Source organism: Nicotiana attenuata, chromosome 1 (genome assembly GCF_001879085.1).
Source record: "Nicotiana attenuata strain UT chromosome 1, NIATTr2, whole genome shotgun sequence".
NCBI lineage: Eukaryota > Viridiplantae > Streptophyta > Magnoliopsida > Solanales > Solanaceae > Nicotiana > Nicotiana attenuata.
In genome coordinates this window covers 6,497,971-6,511,501 of record NC_031989.1, presented here as the reverse complement: position 1 = coordinate 6,511,501, position 13,531 = coordinate 6,497,971, and the positions used below count along the sequence as shown (strand labels likewise).

The window sequence follows — 13,531 nt, the reverse complement described above, 5'->3', positions numbered from 1 at the left end:
TTTTCCTGCTCGAACTATGTATATATACAAAAATAATTTAAAATGTTTACATATAATAAGGTCACATTCATTCTGAATCTGCTGACTCTAGATTCTGGATTCGTCTATGTTCTTGATTGATCCCTCCATTTATCAATTTAAAATAATAAATAAGAAGAGTGGGATAATATTTTCTCTGGTTCTTTGACATGAATTTTTAAATGCAGAGTTTGTTAGTTTTTGACTATTTGTCTATTGCAGTGAAATGTAAGTATTTTGTCAAATCTGTATTGAAATCTGTCTGCACAACAACCAAATTAACTACATGATTCGTACTGCAAATTTAGCTGTCAAATATTTGAAATTTCCATTGTTCTATCTAAGCAGATCTATCTCTTTTCTACAGCAGCTTTACTTGCCTTTTTTTTCAATGAATATTAACTAAGGTTAGAATTTGGTCTAATGGACGCCTATGTTGACTTCATCTTATTATTAACTTTTTTTCCAAATAGACCCTCAAATATTAACATAAAAAAAACTTCAATGGCATGATGCAGTTTTTCTTGAATGGTTTTCCTGCCAAGACAGCCCGGTGCACTAAGATCCCGCTATGCGCGGGGTCCGGGGAAGGGCCAGACCTCAAGGGTCTATCATACGCAGCTTTACCGTGCAATTTTGCAAGAGGCTGTTTCCACGGCTTTCCTAAAAAGACAGCATTTATCAGATTTTGTTTAATGGCTTACGTAAAAGATGCAGATTTAGTTCTATCTAGGCAATAACTAATAACTTATCTGTCAAACTATTTTCCTGTGAGAAACTAAGCTGGCATATATTTTCAATTTCTCAAGATTAGATGTAAATATTCAGAAATTAGACTTATACCCTTCTGGTAAAAAGAACTGAGGGGTAACAAATAATCCTATTAGAATTTTTTAGAAAATAATTAAAAAAGAAGGGCTGCAGAGAGGACACAATTCAGCCATGTTACTGGGGAAAACTTTATAACATTATTAGATCTCATGTCAGGAAAAAAAATTAAACTATCAAAAAGATATTTGAACAAACAAATGACAGTTTAAAACATTATATTATCAACAAAGAACCAAAAAAAGCTTTTAAATAACAGGTTTCTGACCTTATAATCTGTTGAGAGGACCATTAACTTTGTTCATGATAAATTTTTTGCATTACTGGCATTTTATTTCTTATGTGTTGTTATATAGAATTTCAACATACAAACATAAACGGTAAAGAATTAATAGATAAAAATTGATATGATCTTAGCTGGATTACATTCTGATCTGTATTAATTCCCGTTACAAAAAGAGCATGGCATTTGATATATGCAAAAATAATTACAAAATCACTTTTAATAATTTAAGATTCTTTTCTTAAGACCAGCGTGCTGACTATCTTTAATGCAGTTTTTGCTCAAACTAATCCATAGCAAAACTTTAGTTCGAGGGATGAAATGAGGGGAAAAAAAATTAATCACCTTTCAGTTCGAGTTTCGTTGTCGCAAATACCATAAGTGGATCAAGGATTTAAACTTAACGGTTCTACCTTTAAAATCTTACCTTTGAACTTTTGTTGAAATTTTAGTAACTTTTATATAGATATAGATACTTTGTGTCCAAAATGTTGGGTTCAGTTGAACACGAATAAAACATACTACATCCTCCTCTGACTATCATATGATTGCCTCCAAAGGAACTAGAAAAATTTAGGGGTCGTTTGGTTAGAATAAGTTATCCCATGATTAAATATCCCGGGATTAATTATCCCATCCTCTCGTGGTGATAAGAAAACACTACAATTTCGAAATAATTAATCCCCAGATTAGTTATACCACGATTTTATCACAACCAAACTTGGAATAAGCTCATCTCAAATTTAATTTCGTGATTAATTATCCCTGGATCTTATCCCTCGTGCCAAACGAGCCCTTAGTGCTCAAATTATGTTGAAGAGACTAAAAACTTAGGTAAGGGAGAGAGGAGACCTGTACTGGGATTCAGATGAAAAACAAAATGCATCAGATCACCATTTCTTAGTAAGCTCTTTGTACAGACAAAATGTGTAAGATTGGCAGCAGCAGCACTATTTATTTAGAAAGAGTAATACAATTTGACTGTCTAAATCTACTTAGTGAACATTTTCTCTCTAGTGGCAACAGCAACAAAACAGTTCTTTTCATATTTTCATGGTTAGCATCTCCATACAATGCAGCATTCGTCGCGTTGGTAAACACCAGCAGGGGCGAAGCTATGTGTGGCCAAGAATAATCAACTGAACACCCTTCGTCGATAAAATATTACTTGTTATTAATTAATAAAATAGACCTTGAACACCCTTGCAAAAGATATTTGAAATTTGAACACCCTTATTGAATTTTCTAACTTCACCACTGAACACCAATAATAGGTATGAACCTATAAGGCTTGCAATCAGGTCGATTTTGACCTTTTATTGCAGTCCTGACCAAATCTAACTCAAAAATTTTCCGCGAGGCGAACCAGTTTTACTATACTATACCTATCCAATTCTTGTATGCTCTATTTTAATGGTCTGTGTTTAATCCCATTTCCTCTTCTCTCATGTTACTACTGGCAGAGACGAGGTAGCACGCGATCCAGTTTGTTCAATACCATCTTGAGAAGGCTGGTCGCCATATGTTCTGATACGCTCTTCAGCATATATTGCCTGCACCGCGTAAAGTTTACATTTTTAGGTGAACCGTGTCAGTATATAGAAGTTAAACTCTAAACAAGTTAGTACTTTACATGTTCAAAATTGTAAACTTACAATATCTAACTTTTCAAGAACAAGAAATCACACTAACCTCTTTTCGCCAATTAACTTTCCACATTTTATGCATCAAAACTATTGTTTGAAGCAAGGTACCAACGAGCATTCCTGTCCATATTCCATTAACACCAATGTTTGCAATGTAACCAAGGCAAGCACCCAAAGGAAGACCAATTATATAGTAACAAACGACGTTTATAATCGCGACTGAATATTGCCATCCAGCTCCAACTGCTACACCTGCATTTCCACAACAAAAATACTCAACGTTCGTTCAAATAACTTAGCAGTATGACAATTTTAGTGTCTTTTTCTTTAATTTAATCAATTTTCGGGAGACTTTGATTACCATGAAGTATAGGTTGAATGCTCATTAGGAAAATAGTAGCAGCCAAGAAATATGACAATTTGGATGTCTCATGTAGGACTTCTAGTTTATCAGAAAACATTCTCGGGTAATAATTTTTAGTAGCAATTACTGCAACTGTAAATACAACTCCAACAATAGTTGATGTAATTACAGCAATCACTACTGAGAATTTTGCAGCTTTTGGACGACCAGCTCCCAGTTCATTCGAAACACGTACACTGCATCATGTAATTTGAAGTATTAGATGTACAGTCAAATCTCTCTATAACAGCTTCATTTGTTCGATTATTTTTTGGTTATAGAGGACATATATTATAACATAACATAAAAATTGGTTCTGAGAAAAACTTGACTTTTAGAGTAAATGGTTGTTATATATGGATGTTATTATAGAGAGGTCTGACTATATACTCGAATTAAATCTGTTCAATTGCGGCAATCCCTTCTTCCCAAAAAGATAGCACAGAAATGGAATTCTTACAAACCTGATTGCAGCATTGAAACCTAGAGTGATCATTAGTACCCAAAGTTGCAAGTCCAAACTGTGACACAGAGGAAACATATAGAAAAGAGTAAGAATTATAAACAGTGAGAATGTAGCAAAAACAAAACCAAAGTCTATTTTTATAAAAATAATTGAAAGTTTAGTACAGGGTTTAATTAAGATACAAACCTGGTTGATACAGCATCTACTTTAATTTCTGGATTTTTTAACCAGCCAACCATAAGAATCACCACAGTAAAATACCAAAGCTCCAGGCTGCCAAATTTAGACAAATCAAATATATCATCACAAAAATTGTATATGATGGGGCAGATGTAGTGTGGTAGTAACGGGTTCAATTGAACCCATAACTTTCAACGCGGAATAAGAATTTATGTGTAAAAAATTTATTAAAAATTACAAAAAATAATAGATATGAACCCATAACTTTAAAAATATAATATATATATATATATATATATATATATATATATATATATATATATATNTATATATATATATATAACCCTTCGGGGTTGCCCAGTTGGTTTGGAGGGCGGTTATCCATACGGATGACCTGGGATCGATTCCCCCTCAATGCCTTATGGGTTGAGCCTGTTGCACAGGGATTGCCTAGTGCGGTTTACATTCCCTGTGTGGTTTGCAGGCTATTACACAGGGGAGGTTTACCCAGTGCTGCTCACTCGAAGGGAAATGTATCACGAGAAATCAATAGAACATACCATAACATGACAGCTGATGCAAGTGACAGTTTGACAAAATTCCAGAGAGATTTAAAAGCTAATATGGAAAATCCAGTCCATGATTCAGGGAAAAAACCAGAAATAACATAGATGTTCTGAGCTAAAACCACGAGCCACCACGATATATTCCCTGCCATTGCAGCACCAAGAAGTCCATGCCCGAGCTTTGTCACCAAAACCCAATTCAATACAATATGAAATGCCAATACGACTACATTGATTATTGTCATAACCCATATTTTGCTTTGTGCTTGGAGGAATTTTTGAACAGGAAAGTTCAATGCATAAGCATAGAGTTGAGGAATCACCCAAATTGCATATTTTCCTGCAATTTCTGCAATACGCTTATCTTGGTGTAACAGCATCAATATTGGTGATGTGAATACATAAAATGGTGTCAAAAATAAAGATGTCACTAGAGTAATAACACATGATCTTTGCAAATAAATTCCAAGCATATCGAATCGTTCTGCTCCAACAGCTTGTCCACAAAGTGTCTCAAGTGCACTTCCCATCCCTAGCTAATATAACAAATTTTTAGACACACAAAAGAAAAAGAAAGATTTAGTCCATATTCAAACACATGTCAAAGACATAAGTAATACTAAGTAACTAAGCGTATGTTCTCTCTAACAGCTTAAACGACAGAGTCCTCAAATCATAGTTTTGGTCGACAATCATGAATTTTCTTTTTTACGTACCATAACTCCATAGACAAAGCCTTCAACAACATTCTGAACAACAGAGATGGCAGCTAACTCTAGAGAACCAAGATGTCCGACGAATGCAACGCTGACAAAGCCAATGGAAAACTGAGAAACTGCTGTGATAATAGCAGGAGCAGCTATTTCCCATAACTTCTTGGATTCATTAAAGCTCTTTTTGCTCATTTTCTTTGCATCATCACAATCATCAGCTTGAAATTTCCTTTCCATTTCAAGAACTCCCACTGGTTCTACTGCCATTGTAAATTAATCTGTCTACAAAATCCTCTGTTTTTTCCTCTGATTTCTTGATTTTCTTCTGTTGGCTGTTGTTACATTTATTTGTTTTTTTGTTAGTTAAATTCAACTACAATATAATATATATATATATATATATATATATATATAGGTCGATAGCTACATGCATACAAATTGAAAGTCAGTAATAATACTAATAGAATACAAAGAATGTGGCGCAGCAGATGAGGTTGTTCCTCCCTTAACCAGAGGTCTCAAGTTCCAGCCCTAGGTATGAAAAAATCCTTGGTAGGAGCGCTTTTCCGAATGGCCCCTACCCGGCGCGACTCCGGATATAGTCGGGCTCCAAGACGGGTAATGGACACCAGGTGAGAAACCAAAAAAAGAAAACAAAGAATGACAAACTGACTTTTTCTTTAACTTTGTGGTGTGGAAAACCGATTCTATCACATGCCCATAATATGATAAACTTTCTTGAAAGGACTCAACTAACAGTTATTTCGGCTAGTAATGTTCTTTAAATTATAAATTAATAAACTTTTTATAGAAAAAGAAGTGATTAATGCTTAAACAATTGATAATTTGACCATCATTAACAAAATTAAACCTAAAGTATTTAGGGACACGAGTAAACGAGTTATGGAGAAGGAAACACGGGCGAAATTGTAGGGTACGTAGTCGACAAATTTTCAATCGGTACAGTGTTTTATGAGCCATTATTTATTTTATTTTATTTTTGCCTTTTCTTTTGTAGTGGCAACATTTTCAAACTATACGTGTGAATGAAACACGGTTACAAGAATATTAATGCAATTTTTTTAAAATTTATTATTATTATTTAATATTATTACTGCTATTATTGATAAGGTGGGATGTTAGTTATTCATGAATTAGACAACTGATTGGTTGAAAAATGACAGAAAATGAGTAAGAATCGACTTTATTTGTAGATCATGCATGACGTGACAACAAATTTATGTAAATATTTGGTGAAAGCCATAGTTGACTTTCAATCCAACTCAACCACTTTGTTCGTCTTTTTGTTATCATTTCTCTATCGTTCTATTTCCATATATATCAAGCAGAAAATATAAGTAAAGCAGTTAAATTTATATACATATAATTGTACTCAATTGCACGCGAATTTCAGGATATGATCTTCAATTATATTGGATAATATACAATTCGCATATACTAATTATTAAAAGGCACAACTAATATTCTTGTTTATATTGTAATATTCGTTTGGTTGGTGTAGTGATTTATCGGTATTTTGACAATTATAAGAGTTTTTGGGAAACTATGAATGAATATTGAATATGAGACTTTCCCTCTCTTGTATTTATAAAGAAAATGTTAGACTAAAAGAAACCATATATATGATGGAAAACTTGTGGATTAGATTATGAATTTCTAAAGAAAAAAAATGACTAAAGAATAAAAGAATGTGACAGTCCAAAATTGGGGAAAATCAGAAATAGCTTGATTTACAACTGGTAATTGAAGAATAGTCACAATTTCAAAAATAATCAAAATTTAGTTATTTTTTCATGTAAAAATAAAATCTGAACAAAAATATCATTAAAAATGCGAAAATATTTCAGCATAATATGCTGGAGTTTGGATTTTTTGCATATGCTGGAATTTTATAATGTCCCGAAGTTCCAACATAATGTGTTGGAAGTTTATATGCGGGAGCTCTATAATCAAGCATATTATGCTGGAACTTTCCGTGTTTCAGCTAGGGTATTTTTGTCCAGATTTTATCTCCGCATAAAATATTAGCTATTTTTCAGTGACTTTGCAAACGCTGGCTAGTTTTCGATTACCAGTCTGAAAACTGGATAGTCCATGCTATTTTTACTCCAAAATTTAAACTATAAATTCAAAGTTACACGCTTTTTCAAGAATAGCTTACCTAATTACACTTGGAGTATAATTATCATATTTGTCCAAGAATTTCTAATTTCTATTCCTAACTTTTCTTACCCAAAAAATTCCTAATTATATTCAAATTAAGTCAGCTAAACAGTGAAAATAAAGAAATAAAAAGCTCGTGCATGATGTAAAAGTGCAAATAATTCGCGTCATGCAAGTTGTACTTAAAGTAAATCTTTGTAGAAGTCCCCAACTCTTACCAAACTGTAAATTAAAATATTTTGACTCTCTTATCATATGATATCCATCTCGTAATTTGACAGCAAAACTGCACATATGTTCATCTTACCAACCCTTTATTGAAATTATCATTATTGCTTTTATACGTGTAGACATAGTACTAAACTAATTATGTGAGTAATTAGTAGATTTTTCCACCAAAAAACAAGTCAATTGTAACAACTACTACTTTTTGCAGACTTTGAGGAAGTATAATTTGACGAAATATTGTCGACGTTTTCCCCCTCTTTTTCCCAGGAAATGAAGTAAAAAAAGAGAAAAAGAAATGCTTATTATTAAATGGTCAAAGTTAAGACAAAAGGATGCAGGTTTGGTATTTACTTAGCAAATTAAATCTGGTTGTCAAAGCTCCACGAAATTAGAAACAAACAAATCCGTGCTCAGTTTCTTCACTTCTTGTGAACAAACAAGTCACACCAAACTCTGTTGACGAATAATACACCAAACTCCACCAACGCAACGTCATTATTATATTGTTATTTGGAAACACTGCCAGTAAAGAACATTATAAGAGAGGAAAATTACTTTTCCATGCATATGACAATCAATAGATAATTAAATACTGAATCCGTTCCATTTTACGTTACAAAAATGACATATTTCTATATTTTGAAAACAATTTACGTTAAACTTTTCTATTTATCCGTAAGACATACTACAACCACAAAAATCTCACAACATGATTAAGACCACAAGTTGTAAAAGTTTTTCTCTATCTTAAATATCATGCTCAATCAAATTACAGCACATAAACTAAAACAGATAGAGTATAATTTTTATACGTTGATGAGTAAACAAACTTTTACCGTATCAAATCACTTAAAAAATAATTACAAGGTGCCCATTAGTAACTTGCAAAATGAGATAGGTGGCCTATTGTAACAGATTAAAATATACAAACAACTATTACCATTTACGTACGTGTACATGTATACTACTCTTTCTATATAAGGCAACAAAACACTTTTAGAAATGTAAAAGGTCCTAATCCTATACATACTGATTTATTAGTTTATACGCCTGTAATACCCCTATACTAGCCCCCAAAACTAATGAGAATGACTAGTACTACTAACTTTACATTGGTCAAGAACTTGATTTATAACTTGTCCTATCATGAAAATGAGTTAATTCCAAAATCAGGGTCTTTATCAACTCAAGATTTTGTGATTCAATTCTTTTGACTTCTGCGTTCTCATTCTAACATCAGCTAGTTACATATCAAAATCTTTCTTGTTCCAAATTCCAACTTGAATCCTGAAGCCAATGAAACTATCAGATTCCTCTGTAGAAGAATATGATTCATCTAACTCGGGGACTTGATCGAGGGATCGATCCTCAGCGTCAGGAAACTCGCCCTTGGCTCGATTAGTCTTACCACCAACCACTTCAGTTATTCCATCTTGTAAGGCTGAGAGCTATTGAGAAGATTCATATAAGTCAGAATAAATGTTAAGATAATCATAATTTCTTGAATTTACTAGGTCACAGTTGTTGACTATGGGACAGAATTTCACCTGTGCATGTGACAAATAACTAATGCAAGTTGTAAGCATTAGAGAACCAAAACCAGCATAGACTATTGGTACTCCTGGATCAGTCTGTAGCAAAACATAGTACACACTCAAAAACCATTGCAAACATAAGATAAACGGAAAAGGGCTTGATTTGACCCTCTACTATTGTTTATTGTTCAATCTTGTCCCATGTTATATTTTCCGTTTAAATATACCCTTGCCGTCCATCAAAGTTCTATATTTGCCCCTATTTATTCATATGGTTCAATCTCTTCAAAGGCGCCACGTGTCTTGGTCGTTAAAATAGGGGCAAATATAGAGCTTTGATGGACGGCAAGGGTATATCTGAACGGAAAGTATAACGAGCAACAAGATCGAAATAGTAGAGGGGTAAATCAGGCCCTTTTCCATAAACTAAAACAATTTCTTTGGATGCTGCTACTTCATATGAGGATTTTTTTTTTGGTACCTTTAGGTCCAGGCTAGTACTACCAGTTGCGTCTACAATGACAATTTTTGTTCCATCAATCTCAATTTGAAGCTTTGAGCTCGGTTGTCTAACTCCATCAAATTTCCCTTCTTTATCGTTAAGAATAGTTGATTGCGAATCACCAGCTTGTATTAATCTGCATTTTAGAATAAAAAAGGAGGAAAAATCAGAACAGTAGAAATAATGAGAGAACTTTAAAAATGTAGGCTTCTCGTTAAGTTAAAGAATTCTTTTTCACAAAAACTTAAGGTGATGCCACTATACCTTAAGGGATCGTTGACACTTATGGTTTTCCTCAGTACTTCCTTTCCGTTAAGGTCAATCAGGGAAATATCAGTATTAAACTGCGAGACCTACATTACAGAAAAGAAAAGAGTTATTCAGCAGTTTGTGGAAAGGGAAAGCAAAGTTAACTCACATAAAATGAATGTGCATACCTCTCCACTTTCATCGTAGTCCAAGTGGGAACGGTTGACATGAACCTTAGTACTAAAAGCATCAGAAGGAGTCGATAGAACCCCAGGCGTTGCAATTACATCCCCTCCAAAACTGTCTGCTGCACTTAGAGTTCCTCCTCCAGACACTGCAAGCAGCAGCGCGAAATGTACTACAGTTGAAGCAAGTCGACTTGCCAACCCCTTAAATGCATGAAGAGAAGGCCCTTTTAAGAATACCTAGAGATGCAGAGGTTGCGAAATGTTAATACTTATGAAGTCACTGTCAAAGACATTAAGAAACTAAAAGATGTTTTTCCCAACTAGTCATGCATGGATCCAGTTGAAGCAATCCGATTCTAAGTTTAGTATAACACTACTTATTCTATACTACAGCAAACCAAATCTATATAATGTTCGTCCATCTGTGTTTCTTATTTACTGGCTAACGAGAGAAGAAAGTTTTTCTACAAATAGTAATACGAGGAAAAACCAGATGATCCAATCCCGAATTGCACTTCATCGTGGCATACTGTTTTACATAAAGTAACTTACAGAAGCGCTTTAGCAGCCTTGGTGATAATTCTACATTCATGAACTCTAGCATTTTCTAAAAGTATCTTGATTCACTCATTCCATTATAGGACAGGTCTCCTCGGCAATATTTCAAATACTACTACAGAGGACTAAAATAAACCACAGACTAAATCAGTAGAAGACATTATTAATTTTATACCTCATATCCAACTTCCTTCGGTGTGACACCCGAGTCTTTAACTGATGCTCTAGGCAGAGTGTCTCCATCTTCTTGCATTTGAATTGGCTCGGCTGAATTCAAGAAAGACCGCCTGCAGATTTGATCAATACATTTTAATTCTAATCTGCTTTAGAGACCTCCGAATTAAAATTCAGGAAAAAAAGAAATTAAAAGCAGACCTTCTTGCTACCTTCAGAAGGGGAATTTGTGTTGTGTTTGTGCAAGCCATCAATGATGCACCTAGTATTGCCAACGACCCCAGGAAAATAGGGGATGCAAACATGTGATCAAGGCCATGGGTAAATTCTGAAAAATTCTGAAAGTAAAATTCTGGAACCTTGCCTTGGTCAATGATAGTTCCTACAAGTGAAAAAATGGAAAAAAGAAAGAAATCCAGTTATCAGAGAATCATCAAACAGAGAGGCACACATAATAGGAAGCACTGAATGCTTGAGTGTTAAACTTAAAAAGAAGGTATAAATAGATGATTTCCGTCAGTTTAAGCGGACAGGAAATCAATAATCAAGGTGAATTTTGGTAAGAACATTAAATGAACAACAATGTTCACTACATAGGCAACATCTAATATACTCAAGCCCTGCCACTACTGAAACAATGCAGGCTCTATTTCTATTCTCTTCACTGATATCACAGGTAAAAAAACAAGATTACAATCATGAGCAGCTCCAAGCCAAGGTGAAATAATATGACAACGCCAACACTACCACATAACTATGCCTATTGCTGCATGTTCTGCAGCCTAGGAATGTTATTAGAACTACAACTACCCAAATATGGAGGACTAAAAAAGGATATCAAAGGCCAACTAATAACTCAAAAATTGAATTTGTCTATCACGCGTGTTATGCAGCCTAGAACTGCAATTAGAATGGCTGTTGCCAAATAAATTATGGAAAAGAAAAGCCCAAAGACAATAGCAAGTTCAAAATTTAGTAAACGCGACCAGATATAGTAAAGGAAGAGGAGCCTTGGAGCAACGGTAAAGTTGTTTCTGTGTGATTTATACGTCATGGATTCGAGCCGTGGAAGCAGCGACTGATGCTTGCATTAGGTTAGGCTGCTTACATCACACTCCTTAAATGCAGTCCTTCCCCGTACCCTGCATGAATGCGGGATACTTTATGCATCGGACTGCCCAACCAACTATAGTAAGGCTTACATAGGAAAACACAAGAGGTCTACTAAAAATCATAAGAATGGAATCTCTCATCATAAACATACATATGCACACATGCATAAACCAACACGAAATAGACAACGAGGATTCATATAGACAATACCAATAGTTAGCTCAGGACTGTTGTTTTGTGTATATATATATTATAGAGAAATAATCTACTTAAGTAATCAAAAGTATGATCTCTCTAACAGATTAAACTTTTAGATGAGATAATCCATATTTTAACACGATGTCACAGCATGCATGTACTGAGTTCAAATCTCATTGCCACCAAAAAAATAAAAAACACTTCCACGCCTGAGAGCATGTTGAGACATAATATAATTCAGTAATTAAATGTGTGTTCTTATATCTAATCGTGCTCATGTGTAAAAATAGACCAACTTGAAGTTTTGTAATTAAATCATAAATACATGCACTGAAAATTACCTAAGGCCATTAAACCAGCAGCAGCAAACATCTCACCAATTACCAAAGGCAAATTAGAGAGAACTCCCAATACCCTTTTGGGCACTTTCTTAAACACCACTTTACCATCAGCATTATTATTCCTAGCAGTTCCTTCCGCCGCCTTCTTCCGCTCCAAAAGCGGCGGCGCTCCGCCAGAGTCCGGCAAAGAAATATTGCCAGGAACAATCTTTTTCTTTATCGTTTTCTTCCCTTTTGAACTACAAGTAAGAGTAAATGAAAAAATACGGTCTTTTTTGTTATAAACACCAATAATTCTTGAATTTTGAGGAACCCAGAAACGATTTTGAAAATGGGGTGTTCTTAAAGGTTTAGTTGAAAATTTTAACATCTCCATCGATGTGGGAACTCTAAAATAAATTAAGAATATAAACAGAGAGATGAGAGGGTTAATTAATTTGGTTTAGTTCAGGTATTTAGCTATATGGAGTTGTAACGATCGTTTTGTTAGTTTATCTAAACATAGGTGAGGCAGTGTACTACAACTATTTATACTTATGTACTTGGTACTTCCAAAATATTGCGTAGTACTTACTACAACAAATTTATACAGATTATAATACTTGGGCAACAACAACACTAATACGTCTATCTCATATTTGAGGTCATAAAGTTTTTATTCATAATACAGTTTTTATAATAGTTTTTAATAGTTCCATTCTTAAAAATTGGGAGTTATAGTATCGTTTATCTATATAGTTTTTAAATATGTAATATAATTCTTCCAATGTTGAAGAATCGATATTTTTGTTCACACAAAATATTAAATCTCACTTGTGCTTTCAAAAGCATGCCAATTGCGTATAATTATAATATGTATTATATTTCAATCCTGAATTAGTTCAAATTAACTGTACGCGTCACATGTATATATTCCATTGCATTCTAATAATACTAGAAAGACAATAGTATAAGATCTTTTATAATTAGATGTTCTCTCAATTACGCATTTATATTAAAATTTCTGTTCACCCTATAAATTTTTTTTAACAAAGACTTCTTGGAGAACAGACAGGCGTAAGTGCAACAACTAAGCTTTAACATACTTAGTTAGTATTGGCCGTCCTTTGCTTCCTTCTTGTTTTTTCTTAGCTAAGTTAACTACACCCCCCCCACCCC

At 33.9% G+C, this 13,531-nt stretch overlaps 1 protein-coding gene and 1 pseudogene across 1 annotated transcript; both read right to left on the bottom strand.

The window, feature by feature from the left end:
* On the bottom strand, positions 1,994 to 5,484 carry LOC109230297 (protein DETOXIFICATION 33-like). The gene is made up of 7 exons (XM_019395833.1): positions 5,107 to 5,484; positions 4,385 to 4,926; positions 3,831 to 3,917; positions 3,643 to 3,699; positions 3,137 to 3,375; positions 2,822 to 3,027; positions 1,994 to 2,682 (listed from the first exon to the last, which is right to left on the bottom strand). Exons 1-7 carry the CDS (start codon positions 5,368 to 5,370, stop codon positions 2,575 to 2,577), a joined length of 1,503 nt encoding a protein of 500 aa, XP_019251378.1. The 5' UTR covers positions 5,371 to 5,484; the 3' UTR covers positions 1,994 to 2,574.
* Positions 8,413 to 12,880, bottom strand: LOC109230228 (annotated as a pseudogene).